The sequence below is a fragment of the Dreissena polymorpha genome, chromosome 4, assembly GCF_020536995.1.
Source record: "Dreissena polymorpha isolate Duluth1 chromosome 4, UMN_Dpol_1.0, whole genome shotgun sequence".
NCBI lineage: Eukaryota > Metazoa > Mollusca > Bivalvia > Myida > Dreissenidae > Dreissena > Dreissena polymorpha.
The window spans coordinates 136,234,104-136,256,106 of NC_068358.1; the positions used below are offsets into that span (position 1 = coordinate 136,234,104).

Sequence of the window (22,003 nt, forward strand, 5' to 3'; positions counted from 1 at the left end):
TCGGCTTTTGACGGGCCACGCTCAGACGACAAAGGTGTGAAATTTTGCTCAGTGTTTTGCAGTTTTGACTTCGGATTAAAGATTGATAAATAGGTGCGAATTGAAGTGTTGGGACCGACAGAATCACTTCGAATTAACGATTTCTTCGGTTTAACGAAGTTCGGATTAACAATGAAATTTTACATTAAACAAAGAAGAACCGAAATCGGGACCCGAAAAAAATTTCGAAATAACGGTGACTTCGGATTTTAGGTGTTCGAAATAACGGTGTTGGAGTGTACTGATATTAGAATTAACACACTATATACAGTAAATAAGCAAAATACAAACTTAAGCAGTTCATGAACTAATAAGAAGACATCTTATTTCGTCTTTAATAGCTTGTCAAAGATTTTGTTCAACTGTCATGAAAATCTCTTACCAGAATATCATTTATATTTTTCAGTTTACAAATGGAAAGCAATTCAGTGTTTTTTCATACTCCTTGCGTGATCATTTGCAAAATAACTGATGTTCAAAATAAGTTACATTTGAATACATAAAACATCACAAATGTACCCAAATTAACTTCAAATTTGGAGTCTTATCGGCCGAAATAAAACGAATGCAATTCATCCAAATAATTGTGATTTTTCTTTAGATCGGAGTAACAAAGCATCCTTCTATGTACTATGTTCTATGTACCGGTAACTGTGATATTGACAATTGATATTTGAAGAAAAATGTATTCTAGTAAGATGTTTAGTCCTTGTAGCTCAAAATGTTATGGAATACAGCCTCCATTGTGGTGGCAATTCAAAACCAGGGCTGTTTGTAAAACATGCATGCCCCCCCATTTGAGCTGTCAGTTGTAGTGGCAGCCATTGTGTGAATAAGTTTTTTGGCACTGTGACCTTGACCTTTGATCTAGTGACCTGAAAATCAATAGGGGTCATATGCGAGTCATGACTTATGTACCTATGAAGTTTCATGATCCCAGGCGTAAGCTTTCTTGAGTTATCATCCGGAAACCATTTTACTGTGTCAAGTCACCGTGACCTTGACCTTTGAACTAGTGACCTGAAAGTCAATAGGGGTCATAAGTGAGTCATGATCAATGTACCTATGAAGTTTCATGATCCTAGGCGTAAGCGTTCTTGAGTTATCATCTGGAAACCATTTTTCTAAGTTGAGTCACCGTGACCTTGACCTTTGACCTAGTGACCTGAAAATCAATAAGGGTCATCTGTGAGTCATGATCAATGTACCTATGAAGTTTCATGATCCTAGGCGTAAGTGTTCTTGAGTTATCATCCATGAGAAACCATTTTACTATTTCGGGTCACCGTGACCTTGACCTTTTACCTAGTGACCTGAAAATCAATAGGGGTCATCTGCGAGTCATGATCAATGTACCTATGAAGTTTCATGATCCTAGGCATAAGTGTTCTTGAGTAATCATCCAGAAGCCATTTTACTATTTCGGGTCACCGCGACCTTGACCTTTTACCTAGTGACCTGAAAATCAATAGGGGTCATCTGCGAGTCATGATCAATGTACCTATGAAGTTTCATGATCCTAGGCATAAGCGTTCTTGAGTTATCATCCGGAAACCATTTTACTATTTCGGGTCACAGTGACTTTGACCTTTGACCTAGTGACCTGAAAATCAATAGGGGTCATCTGCTAGTCATGATCAATGTACCTATAAAGTTTTATGATCCTAGGCATAAGCGTTATTGAGTTATCATCCGGAAACCATTTTACTATTTCCGGTCACTGTCACCTTGACCTTTGACCTAGTGACCTCAAAATCAATAGGGGTCATATGCGAGTCACAATCAATGTACCTATGAAGTTTCATGATCCTAGGCCTAAGCGTTCTTGAGTTATCATCCGGAAACCATCTTGCGGACGGACAGACGGACATACAGACCGACGTGCAAAACAATATACCCCCTCTTCTTCGAAGGGGGCATAAAAATGAATGAAGTTGGTATGATGTTGTTTTTATTGTTTCTTGGACACATAAACACCTTAATTCACAATCGCACAATGCCATTCAACTCGAATACACTGTATGACTATATTATACTATTCTTGCTAAATTCTTAAGCAAAACCCAATATCCGTACCCTCTTGACTTTACTTACGTTGATGTAAAGTTATGTTGACAATAAACAACTATAATATTTCTGTGATTTCTTATATATTAGACCTTTTTACATATTTGTTATAAAATAACCAAATTCAGCTTCGTTAAATATCGTTCCATCTGTTATTTTTTATTCATGCATATATAATGAACTTAGATGAATGTATAAAAATATAGGTAAATGAATTAATAAAAAGCCAGACAGACGCACCAAACGAAATACAGACAGAGAAACCAGACAGACTGCCAGATACCGTGTTTTTAAAGGTCTAGCATTTAAATGGCTGCGTTTTGTGTTTAGCTGAACGAATGTTTACAAAATCCGGAAACATTTTAACTGCAGTCAATATCAATATAATGTATTTTAGTTCCTTATTTTCTGACATTGGAATATTTTATTAGCAAATTTATTGACAGATGCTGAAAGACTCTTATTTTGTATACACAATTATCACATAGGGCAAAGGCCCATATTTGAGGATATTTTCCAGCCACTAGTTGCATGATCATGCCCCAAAACATCTTGAAAATTCGACGCTCGTCGGCATAAAGACCACAAGGAAAATTTCCCACCATCTTTTTCTCATTGGCATACATTTTGTGGGTGATGGCGAATGAGGCTTGTTGCCGGAAAAGTCCCCATATGGGAACGTTTTCAACAAATAATGACTAAGTTGTCAAACCTACTGTTATACATAAAAAATAGTTGTATAATTAATCAAATTGTGCGACATAAATTAATTTTTCTTTGTTGCAAAATATTATGGCATGAAGCTAGATAGAATGTAACCCAGTGGTTTGACAACCATGAGAACAGTTGGTTTTTAATGTGACGTCATGCGCGATTTGACATGTGAATGATAATTTCTAGAAAAAGTATTAATTTCAGTTTGACACAGATGCTTTTAAAAGGGACATGGAGATACCGTTTAAACGATAACGTTAAGCTTAAAGCATTTCTTTTAAACATTTAGAAAAATATGTAAACGTGAGACCTTAACAGGTAGATAGACTGAACAATATATGATAATGGAAAAATCAGATTATAATTATTAATCACATGCTATACCTTGTTTCCCATGTAATATAAACATCACAAATAGTTTCCATTTTACTTACCAATTGCATTCCATTATTTTGACACATCAAATGACATCATGCAAGGTAAACAACTTTCTTCACTGCACAGCAATTGATATGCCAAGGAAGCACACAATTCCATGCCCCCATGGGGAACACTAAATAGACACACTACTTGTAGTTACATAACAACTGTCCTGGCACTTTCTCTTTAACCCAAGCAATCATGCCTGTAAAGGTGTCACCCAAATAATTAATAATACCAGAAAACAATCATTTTCAATAATAATACAATTTCTTATCATTATTTTGTGTTATATGAAAACCTTACAGGCTGAGTTTTCTTTGTTTCCTTCCTATTTGGACCATGGTGGCATTCTCTTACTTCCGTTCCCAATTGCACAAATGGACATCCATCAAATGGTATTGGCATGGAACCACGCATTTCTTCAAATCGAAACACAACGCCATCCTTGGTGCTTAATTCTACAATCAATTCATCAATAAAGCTACAGACATTCAATATGTTCAGAATAACTTTATATTTATATCAACATAAAACCAGAGCTTCAGATAAGGATTTAGTCTAAAGGGTATTTTACCACCTGATATTATTGTTGTTAAAGGGTATATAACTCCTATGTTTCGGCCATAAAGGGTATTTAGGAATATTTAGGGGTATTTACCATTTCCATAGAAAACTGACTTAGCACATGGCGTGTTTAATCTAGTAATATTATCATTTGTTACTGGTATAAATAAATGCAAACACAATAAATTTTAAATGATGATATGAACTGACTATCTTTAAAATATTCAACTAACATGTGTTGTATCTCTGTCTTGGGTCTTTCTTGCGTATAGTATTCATAAAGTACACAAAGGTCATTTTGCAATAAAACTAAGTTATGGCACTGCTTGTACAATTGAAAATTAAGTCACACTGCCTGTGGTCTATGTAAGTTACCTATAAACTTCATCAACAATGAGATCGCTTAAAATCATTTTAACAATTTTATAAGCATCATAAGATTATCATTTATCTCTATTGGCATATTGCACTATACAGTTACTTCCTGCAGGAGCCGCTGTTCGCTTGAAACATCCCTTTTCCCAAATAAGAACGCAATTGGCCGCTATTTTGATATCAAGGTTCTTTTGATCGACTTACTTTTGATTCAAAGGTAAACTTACACTAAACACTCAACTGGATTATTGGTTGAACAGATTATGCACCTTAATCGATCAAAAATACGTTCTAAGATTTGTATTGCGTAATGTTACATACTGGGACAATTTTTAAAGTGTTTTTTTATTTTTCAATGCGCAAAAAGTCATTTAAGGTGCTTATATATACTCTATAGTCTATAAATGTGAGCTATACTAAATCTTATTAAATTATATAAATACAATAAGATTCTATATATGAATTATGCTTAAACATGTTTTGAGTATTGCACTTGTTTTTATTTCCAAAAAAATTACCAAAATCTATATAAAAAGTTAAACTCATTTATGACTTGTGCTCTAGGACAGCATTAATGTCAATTTCACATTAAATGTACAGAATAGGCAAAGAGTCTCATCGACATTGATATACGCCTGGTCGGATACTCATTACGCCTTTTTTCTCATGGCTCAACTTGTAGTATCATAAACATGGGTATGACAAAAAATTACCAAAGTTAGATTGACCAGTAAAAGAAGATTCAGACTTTCTCATTTAAAGTGTTTTAAAGTGTTATGATCTAAATGTGTAGGATTTATAAACATTGATTTACAGCATAGCAGATTACTTGTAAACATCTAAGAAACATTACCTTTTCATACATGTACATGTATCAGGCTTCCTGAAAAGTCTCAAAAAGTGCCTGTCAACTGGACAGGCTGATGGAAAAGTTAGCCTGTCCGGTCAAAACTTCACCTGACTGAACAACATGAGTTTATAACTGAAGAATTAAGTTAAGTTTAACTCCTATTTATTGCAATGTGCAGCCTGTGTATAAGTACACTTCATAAAGTAAAACAAAAACACTTGCGTGTTCTAGTGATTACAGTGTATGATGGACAACAGCTTTAAATTCTAGTCAGACTCAAAACAAAATAACATAACACGATTGATGCTGCCTTCTTCATCCTCAAAGTCAAGACCATCATCGGAATCACAATCAGAGTCTTCGTCACACAGTTTTGCAATGTCATTGTCCATGGTAAAATGAGGCTGTTGCATGGTTGCATTCAGACTTGACAATACTGGTTCCCATTCACTATCTCAGGGGTTTTTATCTGATTTTGGGGAAAGGGCCTGGCCTTTTTTGAGGGGAAAAAAATCGCGCAAAATGCCGGATTTTGGGGGAAAAAATGACACGAAACGCCGGATTTGGGGAAAATAAGGAAAGTCTTAAATAATCAATTCAACATATTTTGCTGTTTTTAAAACAAAATCAAGGCAACAGATAATTTAATTATGCAATATGTTATATTTTCTACACTGGATCAGGTTAAAATATGTATTTAAAGTTAAAGAAGTCTGGGGGAAAATTTACCTGCTGAGGGGAAAAAAAAATCTGAGGGGAAAGGGCCGATTTTCGGCGGGTCCCAAAGAAGGAAAAAAAGCCCTGTATCTGATTCGATGACCACAGAAGCTGACGATGTGGATGGGAGAACTTTAGCAACAACATTTTTTTCATGTGAATTTTTTGTTACAACCTTTGTAATTGGATAGATATATCGGACAAATGAAATTGACTTTTTCAAAAAAACAACAAAAGGAGAGCACTCTTCAGAACTAGTGACGCTTTTGTGTTCTTAATGGCAAAAAGGCTCGAAATTCATGAAAGAGAGATACTAATACAGTAATAGGGTGTTTTCTTTCTTTTTGTAAGTATAAGACTTTTCGGTATTTTTTTTTTTTTTGGCCTGTCACAAGGACCGGCGATATTAGAAACTTCACCGGACCGTAAAGCATTTTGCCGGACAAGACCGGCGGTCCGGCCTTTTCAGGAAGCCTGATGTATATATATGGTAAACATTCTTTTAGGAAATAACAACAACATAAACAGTCAAGCTCTCAATTGATTAAACAGGGTATGAACTTTCATAAATTAAAGCCACACACCTTGAAATGAAGTACATGTTAATCAATATAGATGCAATTTGAAAGTGTGCTAAATTGACATTAAGTCTAAAGCCTAGTTAGCAAGTAATTTTTATTTTTTTTTATTTTAAAACCGAAAGTAGAATTTCTTTATGAATACGTCCATTTCGACAAACGCGATTATTTTTTAGTTATAAAGTGCAAAAAAGACGGATTTCTACCTTTTAACCACCAGATATGTTCTAATTGAGATAGATAAAATTAAATTTATAGCCTAGTTAGCAAGTAATTTATTATTATTCAAACCGTACATTTTTAAAACCGTAAGTAGGATTTCTAGATGTATACGTCCATTTTTGACAAACACGATTAATTTTAAGTTTTAAAGCGCAAAAGAGACTGATTTCTACCATGTTACCACCAGATATGTTCTAATTGGCATAGATAAAATGTTTCTTATTTACACTTAAATTTACTATGCCATGTATTTCATTTTTAGGTGTGCGGCTTTAAAACATGACAAAAAGTTGCCAAACAATGAACAGTCATAAATAATGAACAAGAGCACCGCATAACGGGTGCAACGATTGGCTACGGGTGCAGTTTTGAATAAATGAAAGCTTGTCAGATTTTTTTTTAAAATTAGAGGTCACATTGACTTGATCTTTGACCTAGTGACCCCAAAATAGTATGGTATGTAGAACTCATCAAGGTGCATGAAGTTTCAAACTTGTAGGTGGAAGCACTTTGATTTTAGAGCCAATGTTAAGGTTTTAGCACGACGCGGACGGCGGACGTCAGACGACGAGCTGGCTATGACAATACCTCGGGTTTTCTCCGAAAACGCCGAGCTAAAAATGTTTAAACTGCTGTTTAAACCAAAGCAGGCACAGTCAGACCAAATCATACAAACTCGATTGACATAATGACATCACACTATGCATCTGCGGGTCAACAGGAACTTAAAAAATGCTGGAGAAGTGTAAACAATAAGCTAGGTCACAAGGTGCTGCATTTAACAGGCACACAACTTCGACTTGAACTGTTAAAACACCTGTAGACTTCGGTGACCCACGTCTTGCCAGAAAAACAAAACGTGTGCACGTTTTTATTTCTTCATCTTTTATGTAATTGTCGGCTTCAATAAAAGAGGAAAATTTCAATACCGCCATGTTGTTGTTGTTGTTGTTGTTGTTCTTAGACCCCCCCCCCCCCGTTGACTTGTGGTCATAATATACTAAATGATGCCGTAGTTTCCCTGTATAATTCAATGTAAAAGCGACAATTTTAAGCGAAAATAAATGCAGCATTTTGCATTCAAAGCGAAATAGATTTTTTTGCAACTTTTTTCGGCCGCTTCTATGTCTATGTCTATGTTATACTGCTGACAATCGTTAACGATTATTATTAGCAGGCGCGTTGTCTGGAAACAGTGTTAGTATTTTTGTTATGTGCAGAATAAAATCAGGGTGTTAGGTAAGGATAAAAATAAGTCTAATATACAAGGATAAAAGATAAAAGCACAGCTATGAGTTAGAATTTGAAGGTTGGAGGAAGCTGCTCAGCAAAGATGTTTAAGCTGGCGCTTGATTGTATTGAGATAGGTAAGCTGTTCCATAGACGAATGCTCCTAGGGAAGAAGGAATTTGCATGGAAATTCGTCTTAGAATAAGGTATCAGGAAGTTCAGGTTTCTGGTTGGTATTAGGTGGTTGTGGTCAACATGTACAAGGTTGTGGTGGATCTTGTAGATGAATGTGACTTCGCTTAGTTTGCGGCGTTGTTCAAGGGTTTGCCAATTTAGGGAGGTTATCATGTTGGACACACTACTGGTGTAGCTGTAATCTAGGTAGATGTTTCTGGCAGCTGACCGTTGGACCTGTTCTACCTTATAGATAAGATACTGTTGCCAGGGATCCCAAATTGTTGAGCAGTATTCTAACTGCGGTCTTACATAAGTTTTGTATGCTCTTTCTTTAACTGCTTTATTTTTGGTTTTTATGTTGCGTTTTATGAATCTTAGGGTGTTGTTTGCTTTTGAGGTGATGTTGTTGATGTGTTTGGTCCATGTAAGATTGTTTGTTATTGTTACGCCTAGATATTTTGCGGCGTCAGTTGTTTTGAGGTCTATACCGTGAAGTTTATATTGGTAGAGTATTGGCTTTCGTTTGCAAGAGATTCTAAGTACTTCGCACTTGTCTGGGTTGAATTCCATGGACCAATCTGACACCCATTTTTCCAAGCAAATGAGGTCATTTTGTAGTGTATGAGCGTCAGTGGAGGATTTGATTGTGAGGTATACTATGGTGTCGTCCGCAAATAGTCTGGTTCTGCTTTTGATATTATCAGGAAGGTCATTTATATAGGATAGAAATAAGCAAGGCCCTAAGACTAACCCTTGGGGTACACCTGAGAGGACTGGGAGATTTTCAGAGTTTTGACCTTAAACGACGACCTGTTGGGTTCGGGCTTGGAGAAACGAGTGGATCCATGAGGTTACCTGGTCATTTATGCCTAATCTTTTAAGTTTATGGATAAGTTTATGATGGTCCAACTTGTCAAATGCTTTGCTGAAGTCCATGACAATGACATCTGTTTGTTGACCATTTTCGAGACTGTCATAGACTTCCTGTGTGAAACCAATCAGTTGCGTCTCACAGCTGTGTTTGGATCTAAAACCATGTTGATTGGGGTTTAGGTTGTCATTTCTGTCATAGAAGGACATGATGTCAGACGTGAGTATATGTTCCATTAATTTTGAGTCTATGCAGGTAAGTGAAATAGGGCGATAGTTAGCAGGATTACATTTTGGACCTTTCTTGAAGACTGGGGCTACTAATGCATGCTTCCAGTCTTCTGGGACAGTAACTGTTTTAAGGGAAATCTGAAAGATATGGTTGAGGACAGGGGCTATTTCTCTGTGAAGTTCTTTCAGTAACCTTGGGGATAGTTGGTCTGGCCCTGAGGCTTTGCTCGGATCTAGGTCTTGAAGTAGCTTGTCTACACCGTCCTGAGTTATATTGACTTGGGGCATGATTGGGCGATCAGGTGGAGTAAGGACTTGCTTGCAGGACTGGAGTAGACTCATTGGTTGGGGTCTGGAAAAAGCAGACTCAAATTGTTTATTGAGTATGTTGGCTTTGACTTTTGGGTCTGTGAACGTTTGGCCATTACTTTTTAAGGGGGCGACGCCACAGTTTTCAGTTTGATTGGCCTTAATAAAGGAGTAGAATTTTTTGTTTCCTCCAGGTTGGGAGTCCTGAGAGAAGATGACAGTGTCTAGGTAGTTCCAGTAGGCAGTCCTGATTTCTTTTTGGACGAGACACCTTGTGTGCTTAAATTTATGCGCTAGTTTAGGGTTGCTGGGATTTGACCTTTCATTCTTTTGTATAGTTGGTCGCGTTTCCTTATTAGTTTTATGATTTGGTGGTTGACCCATGGTAGATCACGACGCATTTTTGTTTGTTTGGTTGGGATTTGGATTGAGCTGAGGCGTGTGAGTTCGTCCTTAAATAGAGACCAAGCAGCATTTGGATCAGAGTGGTTTGCTATTTGGAAAGAGCTCGAGAAGGTCTCAAAGTCTCTTTTGAGGTCATCCCACTTCGCTTTCCTAAAGCATTTGATGTTTCTGATTGGTTGAATTGGGCGACCTCTGTTAACCTTGATTTCGTGGAATATGATGTCGTGATCTGAGGAGCTAAGGTGTGGTAACGTTGTGGTGCTGTGTACTTGGGCTGGCATATTTGTGAGGAATAGGTCTAAGGTATTGGAACCTCTAGTAGGGCAAGTAACCATTTGCTGTAAGTTGTAATTAACCAAGTTTTCTAGGAAGTTAGTGTATACGTTTCTGTATCTGCAGGTTTCTGTTGGTGCCTCTGATGACCTGTCGATGCTTGGCATGTTGAAGTCGCCAAGTATCCATATAGTGCTGTTTTGTGGGATCTGTTTAATGGATGCCCAAAGTTCATTGAGGGACTCCTCATCATTTTCATTTGGTTTGTAAAAGGAAGAGATGTAGATATTTCTTATACCTTTGATTGACAGTTTCGCCCAAACTGCATTATTATTTGTTTTTAGTTGGGACTGTTCTTGGCTAGTGAGAAATCGTTTGATTGCGATTAGGGTGCCTCCGCCTTTGCCTTCTGACCTATCGTCACGATAAACTTGGTAATCGAGTTGGTCAGGGAAGATTTCAGAGGTGTTTATCTCTGGTTTTAACCAGGTTTCTGTTAGGCATAAGACATCTGGTTTTATTTGACTGATGACTTGATGGAGGTCAGGGATTTTGTTTTTAACTGACCGGCAATTTATGTTTAAGACAGTGATTCTTTCAGATGGCTTTAGTTTTTGGACTGGCTTGACTGTTTGTTTTTGTTTTGGATTTAGCTTCTTAGTGGAATGTAACCTTTGTCAGTGCAAGGTTTTACTATAGTCTTCAAGTTCATCATATTTCAAGGATTCAGTCATGAACACCAATTCATGCCCTACCATTATCTCCGAAAGATAAAACCCGAATTATAGTTTAAAGTGTAAAACATGCCTGCCTGTCAACTTTGATATTTATTTAGAGAGTCCAGCCTACATGAAACGATTATTTAATATGTAATAATTAAACTATGCATATGTAATAATCAAACTATAAAGTCTTAAAAATCGGTAAAATATTTAGGTCATGTTCTAGATAACACCCTGTCAGGTAATAAATGTGCAAACGTCATCATCAGTAAGGTCAACTCGAGACTTAAGTTCATGTATAGACACAACAGTGTACTGGATTTTAACACTAGGAAAACCCTCTGTAATTCATTAATTCAATGCTAATTTGACTACGCTTGTTCGGCCTGGTATAATAACTTGGGGAAAACTCTTAAGTCTAAATTACAAATTACACAAAACAAGGTTGTGCGATTCATTTTTAATGTTCCACCAAGAACCACACTGACCTGCTCAGATTTTCACAAACTATGAATATTAAAACTTAATGACAGAGTGAAACAACTGAGTCTAAATCATGTACATAAAAAAAATTATGACAAATGTCCAGTGTATATGAAAGAAAACTTTATTAAGAAATCTGATGTTCATAGCTACTGCACACGAAAGAGCAAATGTAATTTCTATGTTCCTGTTATAAAATCAGCGACAGCTTCAACTTTTTATTATAATGGTGTGTTAACCTGGAATGCGCTTCCAGAATCTATTCAATGTATAAATAGTCACTTCAAATTCAAAAAAGAAGTCAAACAACTTTTTCTTAACAAGTACCTTTAGGGATTGAGCATGGCAGACGGTGATGTTTCTTTTAAGTATTTAGATATCCCATGTCTTTGTTAAGTAACGAGTTTATATAATCATGTGCTCGCTCAAATTGTTGAACGCATATATACATTTTGTAAATTTTAGATATGCTAACTAAAGTATAAAATAATTCAATAACCATTTAACATAATATGACTATAGCTAGCGGCTATCTAGTTTATGTGCTGTATGAAGCAGTAATGTAAAGGACCCCTTTGGAAATAAGTCGCAAGACTTTCAAGGGCTTTCCTGGCAGTACATGTCCTTTTATCAGACTAAAATAAACTATAAGTAAACAGTCTAATGTAAATGTACCTATAATTGTATACCATATGAAGTCAATTTAATCTGTGATATTTTTGTGTTCAATGTATGTGATTGTCTTAAGCTGAATTTGGTTTAAACTTCTTTGTGAAAATTGTAAATTTTTATTAAGGTATGTAAATGTATCTCAAATGTTTACCTCATTGAGTCAATTTTAATTCTGTGATGCTAAATATATGTGTTTGTTCTAATCTAATTTTGTTTTAAGCATCTGAGAAATTGTTTTAAGGTATTGTAAATGTAACACACGTGTATACCTCATGATTTCAATTTGATCTGTGATATTTTTAGTGCTCAGTATATGTGTTTGTTTTAAATTTATCTTGTTCGTATGCAAAATGTGATAAATTGTTTATGTTATTATTTGACATGTATATGCCGAATAAATCTATCTATTTATATATTTAGTATACTGTAACCTTGTCGGAGTACCAAAGATGTAGAGCTAGTTGTTCTGCCCTGGTAGTTTGAGGTTGGCGGCCTCTGGTAGTGTCTGATGCTGTCGTATGGCAAGCGGTTCCCGCATTATCCCAAGAAACTAGGTTTCTTATGAGAACTATGGTTCCCAAATGAAATATTGGGTTCTCATGAAAACTTAGGTTATCCAAGAGAACGACGCGAGCAGCTGTCGAGAACCTAGGTTCTTGTGAAAACCTTGGATATCAAACGAGAACTTAAGTTCTCAGAATGAGAACCTCGGTTCTCATGAAAACCTAGTTTCTCACGAGAACCTAAGTTCTATGTGCCTATGAGAACCTAGGTTCTCATGAAAACCTAATTTCTAATGAGAACATAGGTTCTCTAGCGTAAACTAAGGTTTTCAAATGGGAACCTATGTTCTCATGAAAACCTAGGTTCTCATGAGAACCTATGTTCTCATGAGAACCTAGGTTCTCATGAAAAACCTGGTTTCTTGGAATTTCATAAACCTAGTTTCTCATAAGAACCTAGATTCTCATGAGAACCTAGGTTCTCATGAAAAACCTGCTTTCTTTGGATTTCATAATATATATCTGTCAACCGAGCGCAGAGACGTGTCCAACTTGCGAGGCCTTTACGAAAAACCCTCGTGTGGTTCAGGGTTTGATATCAGAATCCCTCGGACACATACTCGTTCTGCCTTGAATGCCACCACAGGACAAACCGAAAAAGAAAACAATTACACCAGAGAGCATTTTAACGGGAGGGAAAATGTCAAAAGAACTAGAGGTATTAATAAGGCGGTTCTAATGCGTTTCCGAATGGGCCACATAATTATATTCGTTGGTTTGTATGCAAGTCCGTCACGGTTTCCGCGCTCATTTTCAGGAGCTTTTGAACCGATGTGTATGATAATTAAAACTATAAATCAACATAAGGTATCACACGGAGATGCGCATATCTTTTTATCGTTCCAGTTTAATGAGTTATGTATAAGCTATTGCCCTTTAAATATTTATCTACATATACGATTTTTCGTTTTTAATGAATAATTTGCAGAGGTAGCTTTAATGCATTTTGATATGTCAAGTTGAAAATACGAACTAAAACTAACCTAAAAAATGTGGAATTGCTATACTATTTGTGTGGTTATCTGGTGAATATTTGTGACAACAGGCATAAACCGTCGGTGACCGCCTCTTGTTCATATGTACGACGTTTTCCGAGAACTATCATATATTTTCTCATGATAACTATGGTTCCTAAATGAAAAACACGGATATGGCAAGCAGTTCGACGCAAAATCCTAATAAACTAGGTTCTTCATGAGAACCTAGAATCTCATTCTGATAACCTAAGTTCTTACCAAAACCTTGGTTTTCAAATGAGAACCTAGGTTCTCATGAAAACCTAGGTTCTCATTTGAATACTTGGGTTCTGGAAGCCATGTGAAATCTTTAAGCGACAACCTATGTTCTCATTCTGAGAACATAGGTTCTTATTCTAAGAACCTAGGTTCTCATGAGAAACCTAGGTTCTTGGGATTATGCGTCGAACCGCTTGTCATACTGTCGCACAGAATGAGTGAATACTCACAATCACGAAGTTATATACGTACGCGGTAAAACATGCCTGTGTACATTATATCAGGGAGCCGGATGTTAAAGTGTCCATCACGATAAAATGTAAAATAAATCCGGTACACCGACTTAAGGGATAATACGGAACGAAGGATTGACACAATAGCATAGATATATACAGAGTTTATCACTAGTGTGCCTCCGTAAAGTGCGGTCTATAGTATTTAAGACAATCTTTGCTTAAAAGCATAGTAGTAACTAACGCATATAGGGTAAAAGTTAAGAGTCAAAAACAAATACATTAAGATATAAAATCGCGAGCAGCGACAGATATGCGTTAGCATTACCCTTAAGGTGATATTATGACCTTTTTGCTAGCTCACGGCACCGAAGTAGATGGATACTCCAGATGTACTCTCTGGACAGAAGCTCTATGGATTCTCTCTCCTTTTTCTAAGGGAGGGTGTCCTTTATTGACACTAGGATGTGTGCTGTCAAGGATCAGTTGTGTGAAACTACTAGTATCTTCTTTGTTCACTAGCTCCAGTGGTTCTCCTCTTCCGTGTAAGCGCAAGCACTCAAGTAGACGGGCTCTGTATTTGTCTCTCACGGCATTAGAAGTGAGGCACTTAGCTATAACCCAGCAAACATCCGACGTTGAATAGACGTCGAATATTGGTTGAATTTCGGGCACGACGTCGGCAACCAAAATCAAGGTTAATTCAATGTTAGAATGGCGACGTTTAAACAACGTCGGGAAAAGACGTCTACACGACGTTGTATTTTGGTCATAAAACAACAATGTTGAAGAAATGTCTACCCAGCTAGCACGTAACGTTCAAATAACGTTTCACTTAAAGGGGCTTTTTAACGTTTTGGTAAATTGACAAAATAAAAAAATATGTTTCAGATTCGCAAAATTTCGTTTTACTTATGATATTTGTGAGGAAACAGTAACACTGAACATTTACAATGCTCTGAAATAGCCAATATATGCATGTTTTAACGATTTAAAAACCTAAAAGTTATAAAGCGTTGCAACGCGAAACGATTGAATAATTCGGAGAGTTCTGTTGTTGTCGTTATATATTGTGAAACTACGAGGATTGCTAACATAAAGTATAAAATACTCTCTACATTGCGTGAGCGCGGATGGCCGAGTGGTCTTAATTGTTTATACTTTTACTCCAGGACTCCGGTTCAGTGGTTCGAGCCCAGTTGTGGGTTACTTTTTTTCTTTTTTTAATTTTGTTCTCGATTGTTCACTGGAGCTTTTTATTTCCAATGTTTACATTTATCAATATAAAGCATTTAATGACAAATTTCAAAACATGCAAAAATATGTGAAAAGGCCTCTTTAAGTTCTAATTAGGTTATGATCACACAGAACGTTCCCGGAACGTTTTCAGGTCGTTGTAACGAAAATCAAACTATCAGTATTCGTAACTTATTTTAGTTATATGAAATATATTTTAAGAAAGTCACATTTGAACAGTATATTTTTACGATCCTAGGATGTATTGGTGAACTTTAAAAGAGTATCGTTCCTGTAAAAAAAAAAAAAGTAACCCACAACTGGGTTCGAACCAGTTAATCAGTGCTTGTTTCATGCGATGCATCCTCGAATGGCCTCGGGGCGGTATTGTCTCTCACAAGTTTCCAAACGGTGACGAAAAACCAATCGCGTATGCATCAAGAACGCTCAATTCTGCGGAAAGAAACTACGCGCAGATAGACAAAGAATCGCTCGGAATCGTGTGGTGTGTCAAAAGTTTCCGCACATACCTATATGGCCGCGAATTCGTGCTGGTGACCGATTACCAACCATTGATCTCAATCTTCAATCCAGCAAAAGGGATTCCAGCCACAACAACAGCAAGACTACAGCGTTATGCTCTGTATTTGTCAGGCTTTCGATACAGCATTCAGTTCAAGGGAACGAAAAGCCATGGCAATGCAGACGGACTCACACGATTACCACGCGCGCAGTGTGCCAAACAAATCAATGGGTATGAAGTTGATTGAACATTTGCGCTTGCAAGCGAGCAGTTTGACGCACTACCAGTGACATGTAAAGAAGTGAGACAGACGACCGCAAAAGATCCGGTGCTCTCGAGAGTGTACGATATGGTCATGAATGGTTGGCCACGCGATGATGACGCAACCGAAGTAGCCGCGTTTAGAAATAGGCGAAATGAACTCAGCGTACATCAAGGATGTTTGCTTTGGGGACTCAGATTCGTCCTACCCGAAAAACTGAGAAAACGCGTTCTGTACGAGAGCCACGAGGGACATCTTGGTATCGTCAAGATGTTAGCTGTCAGCAGAAGTTTCGTTTGGTGGCCAGGGATCGACGCAGACCTGGAAAACTTAGCGAAACAGTGTGAAGGGTGTCAACTTTACAAAGCATCTCCAAGTGCTTCGCCAGTGCATCCATGGGAATGGTCACAACGCCATTGGCAAAGAGTGCATGCAGACTTTGCATGACCGTTTGAAGGGTCGATGTTCCTTCTTATGGTCGATGCTCACTCCAAATGGCCAGAAATCGTCCACATGACTACTACAACAGCGAGTAAAACATTGAAATGATGCGTGAAGTGTTCGCTCGTTACCTGTTACCCGAATGTCTCGTTACTGACATCGGTCCTCAATTTTCCTCCGAGAAATTTGAGGCGTTCATAAAAAAGAATGGTATTCAGCATGTGACATCGGCACCGTATCACCCTCGCGCAAATGGCCTCGCGGAGAGACTTATGTTCATATTTAAACAGGCCATGAAAGCTTCGCGTAAGAAAGGCGGTACAGTCAACCAAAGATTGAGCAACTTCCTTCTCGCGTATCGAGCATCACCACACAGCACTACCAACGAGACTTCAGCAGCTCTTTTCATGGGAAGAGCACTCCAAACGCGTCATATCTTAATCAATGTGGAAAAAAGGGTGTTGAGAGAGCAAAAGAAAATGTTCGCAGACTCTAAGAGGCCAGCTCGTACATTCATGAACGGTGAACAAGTATGTGTTCGTGATTATCGCAGCAGCAGAAGCAACAAGTGGACTGCTGGATCTGTCGTTTCGCAAAGTGGGCCTCTATCGTACAAGGTCGACGTAGGCTCAGGAACTCAGTGGCGTCGTCATACTGATCAGATCTCCAGAGGGACCTTGCCAGTCTCTGATCAGTCACCAGAGGTGCCAGTTGCACTTCCTCCTCCAGAGGCAGCCGCGAGCAATGACTCCGTTTCACCGCATCATGAACAACCGACTCCGGCACCACCAGCTCCAGCGCCTGATAAGACCGCCGGAGCTCCACGCCGTTACCCAGTGCGCGCAGGCAGGGTCAACCTACAGATCGGCTTGATTTGTAAATCATACTTAGGGAGAGTTACACTGTGCTTAAGGGCATAATAATCCCCGTGTAACTCAAGACCAAATAGGTCTTTTCTAGTCATTTAGTTAACCAGTGTTAGACATGTTTTTGGTAAAGTAGTTTTATAGTATAAAGGTTAAAGTATAACCAGAAGTTATGAATACTTCTTAGTTAATATCTTTTAGCACAAGTGATTTCTTAAGACTTTTTAAGGTGAAACATTATTGACTTCTGAAGAAACATTCATAGATATAATTAATACTTGTGAGATGATTGACATTGTCTCATTGAAATTGGTAAGAATTAGTGTCACAAATAAGTAAATCATTCTGAACTTACAACATTATTTCATATCATGTTTAAATCAAGTAAGACTATAGTTCATGCTTAGGTCAAAGTACACCAAATGTGACTATTTACGAATGATGAGTGTATTAAAGATCAACCATCATCACATTCTTAAATGGGTTATCTTAAATATGAAAAGATAGATGTTTGGCAATTTTATGTGATTTCAAATTTGATGAGATAAAGACAAGTCTTGTAGGGAGGAATGTTGTGATGATCGATCTACATGTTATAATGATTTAGTGGTTTGGAACCTTAGTCGCGCATTAATCTCGTAGTTCAATAAAAGCAGTTCCAACATGTGAATGGCGTTCGTTGAAACTCCCCACCAAAAACTCTAAAACTTCCAAAGCGAGAAATATATAAATCCTTTGTCTGATTTCTTGTATGAAGAATGACGCATACATATAACTACTACTACCCATCAATATCATCATCACTGCTACCACCCGGCCGGCAACCACCAGCTATTCTACTACTACTTTTAATTTTGGTATCTCTGTTTGTCTTCAATGCATGGCGGCCTTGAGTACTAGTATATGATTTGCAGATTCACAATTATTGTTTGTCTAGCCGTATCCGATTCGTTTCTTCTGTATGGCTTCACAATATAATTCGTTAAAGTTCGTACTAGTTTGTCATTAAAGTAAGTAAGGAAGTTCTGTCCCAGATGGGTTAACAAATAATTCTATTGATCTTCTTGTTTGGTTATTTGGATAATCACAACTGTCGTCTTCATTATATATCATGACGTTAATCCATTACATCCGTAAATGGCGTCACATATGGTGGATATTACTGGTTTGCTACGGCTTCGTTTCTCTCTTTCAAACATTCCAAGAAATGTACAATTTGTCCAAAATGATTACATATTTAAAGTGCGTTCACGAAATTCTAAACCCAATTTTAACTCGTGTCCTCTAATTAAAATGTGACATAAACTGCCCGTCCGCCATAAAAAATCTGATAAACACAAACAGTATCATGCACGTATATTCCTTTACAATATTAAGTGTGAGCATTAAATTGGACAGCCGTATCCCCCGCAGAGATTTTGTGCAGACCTTGAAGTTGTCAGCCTGATTGACACCTGACAGATGGCCATTTTTTGAAAGACATAAACATTTCATGCAAATAACAATGAATTATCTAATATAGACTATTAATTTCCACCTTGACATTTAGCCGGTGTGGCTTACTCTGCACATTGTCGCGATTAACCTAACATTGTAGCCAAGTTTTAGGAAAACCCTTCAATGAGTATATGCGATATAGAGCGGACACGAACATGTACTCGCACACAGTTGACCTTGAAGTATGATTTTGACGTTCAACCGACACAACTGAATTATGCCTTTCGCACACTGTCGCATTGACCTAAATATTGTGGCACAGTTTAATGCAACTCATTCAAAGTGAATAGGAGATTTCGAGTGGACACAAATAATTCGAGATCTTTTTTAAATTAAAGCATAACAGTGTCTTTTAGCGGACGTGAACGATTCGTGCCTTCTGCACATTATATTGAAGACCTAAACATGGTCGCCAAATTTCATGAACATTTTTTAAATGGGTATATATGGATCGGAGACAAAAAAGCTGAAACTTTCGAATTGAAGTATGCTCTAAAGCCAGTGTGACTGAACCTTTCCCTTTGCACATCATCTCAATTAACGCAATATCTATGCATGAAAATAAATTCAATGAAATAAAGAGATCTGATGCGGACAAAACGTCGAGGCCCAAACCATTGACCTTAAAGGGGCCTTTTCACAGATGTTGGCATGTTTTGAAGTTTGTCATTAAATGCTTTATATTGATAAATGTAAACATTGGATTTAAAAGGCTCCAGTAAAAATCAAGAATACAATTTAAAAAAAGAAAAAAAGGTAACTCTGAGCAGGACTCAAACCACTGACCCCTGGAGTCCTGGAGTAAAAAGTCTACGCATTATACCACTCGACCATCCTTCCTTAGACAACGATTGATGTATTTTATACTTCATATAAGCGATCCTCGTAGTTTCACAAAATATAACGACAACAACAGAACTCTCCAAATTATTCAATCGTTTCGCGTTGCAACGCTTTATAATTTTCAGGTTTTTAAGTCGTCAAAGATGCATATAATGGCTATTATAGAGCATGGTAAATGTTCAGTATTACGGTTTCCTCACATATATCATAACTAAAATGAAAATTTGCAAATATGAAACAACTTTTTTCAATTTTGTCAATTCACCAAAACGTGAAAAGGCCCCTTTAAAGTAGGAGCTTAACCTTGTACCGGCATGCTTTACTAAAGCCTTTTAAAGTATATTGTCTTAATAACTTAAACATCGTGGTCACGTTTGATAAAAATTGATAAATGTTATATAAGATATGGAGTTGACACGAAAATGATAGCTCAAGCTTTCGACATTTATGTATGACCAAGACCATGCGCCGGCGCGATTCACTCATACAGTCTACACATCATCTGAATGACCTTAACATTTAAGCCAAGTTTCAAGAATTTTATTTAAAGGGCATATACGATATTGAGTGGACAATGAAAAGATGCTAAAATATATGACCGTGAAGTGCAGCCTTGACCTTGAACATGCCTGACTTAATCGTACTTTCTGCACAGTGACACATGGCAGAAATCTTTCAGGCATGTGTCATGGAAAAATGTCACAGGGTATACTACATATGAAGTGGAAAAGAACGTAGTACTGATGGACGGACGGATGGACGAACAAAGGACATTCAAATAAATCCCCTTCCGCTCTACCGCAGTGGTTTAAAATACTGATAAAGCGTTTAGAACTTAATCCAAGATGGCTGCCACCTAGTTATTGGGTATGATTTTTTCGGAAATCAGTATGTCATTATATGTTAGGACTTATAAAGACAGTTATTCAAAGTTTAAGATTTAAAGAAGAATTTGGAAACACACGAAAATACTTACAGATCAACCATCGTACAAAACCAACCAACCGACATGCTGACTCTTCAAAGTCTTACCGTCTTCAAAGTTAATTGTCTTCAAAGTTAATTGTATGGGATGATATTTGTGAGTATGAGACGATATTTGAAGCAAAAACAAACCTGTTGGCGCCTTTTTTTAAACTACGCCCCCCCCCCCCCCCCTTATTAGAAGTTATAATTAAAACATATATCGGTACATAAGTAAGATTTATGAATTATATATGGCTTGCCTCAAACAATCCAAATTTCCACTTAAATGGTGACGACATGTGGTTCTCAATGGCAAAATAACCCCGTCTATGTCTCGTGAACCGGAAACCAATCGACCAGAACGACGTAGTTAGTCATGGAAACGATGAGTTAGTCGTGATGACGAAAAAAACTAACCTATGTGAACGACTTAGAATATCCTGGAAAAATTCTAACTATTGTTTCAAAAAGACCTGTCACGCATGTCTTTTTATAAAAACCTGTTATTAAAAAAATATATATATAATACACTAAAGCGATACACATTAAATGTATTAACTGTTTAATTTGTTTTACATGGAAATATAACTTCCTGTACAAAGGACTATATGGCTAACGCTTTGGTTTCTTCACTGTTAGTACATATCATATTAGACTTGTCAATTCTAAATAAGAAATAACGATATAAAAAGCACATAATTCTTGTTCTTTAAAGATATGCATCATTATTTTCATACACATTGTTTATTTAAAATGTTTGTACAATGCCTAAATGGGAGAAAAGATAATCAAATGTCAGTTTACGCTTCAATGTGACTCTGAGTAATCATGCAAAAGGACGCTAGCATAGCACACACTTTAATATCTTAAGATAGATGCTTATCGGGACTTGATCACGAAACGTCCTGTGGTACTCAAACCTGTATTTATTCGTTGTCTCAATACGGACGTTGTGTCCTCAAAGGACTTTGGCAGACGTTGATACTCTTCTCCAACTACTTTCTTAACAAGCAATAATGGTAGATGGTAACCACGTTTTGTGTATTGCTTTGCCCTTTTCAATGCTAACAATGTGTTGACTGCGGTTTTGGGACGACCGCGATGTCGTTTTGCGCATGCTGGTTCAGATGGGGCATTTTGGATTGGGGAAAATTCGTGCCTTTTTTACTTATTTTTTACTTATATTTAGACATTATGTTTTGCATTTGCATACAAATGATGTAAAATGGAAAGTGTTTCTTTCAGAAAAGTCTTTTGTTACTATTTGTAGATTGGTGCTTAAATGCGCATTCCCTTGATTTTTTAACAAGTCTATATTATATCCTTATCTGTGGGATACAAGCAACACTTTTTTATAAACATTTTAATAAAGGCGCCCTACCCGTGTGACTTTGTGAAAATGTACGCGTATGTTTTT

General features: G+C 37.1%; 1 protein-coding gene across 3 annotated transcripts in view; it reads right to left on the bottom strand.

Annotated features, from left to right (window-relative positions):
* LOC127876766 (uncharacterized) overlaps positions 1-22,003 on the bottom strand; it is a 332,105-nt gene that overhangs the window by 38,015 nt on the left and 272,087 nt on the right. For 2 of the 3 annotated variants that reach the window (XM_052422235.1, XM_052422233.1), the window contains exons 1-2: positions 7,367-7,518; positions 3,547-3,701 (exon numbers count right to left, since the gene is read on the bottom strand). In XM_052422235.1, coding sequence (XP_052278195.1) covers positions 3,547-3,701; positions 7,367-7,484 — 273 coding nt within the window. In that variant the 5' untranslated portion in view covers positions 7,485-7,518. Of the gene's footprint in view, positions 1-3,546; positions 3,702-7,366; positions 7,519-22,003 lie in introns of those variants that run through there. The other variant, XM_052422234.1, reaches the window with a different exon arrangement.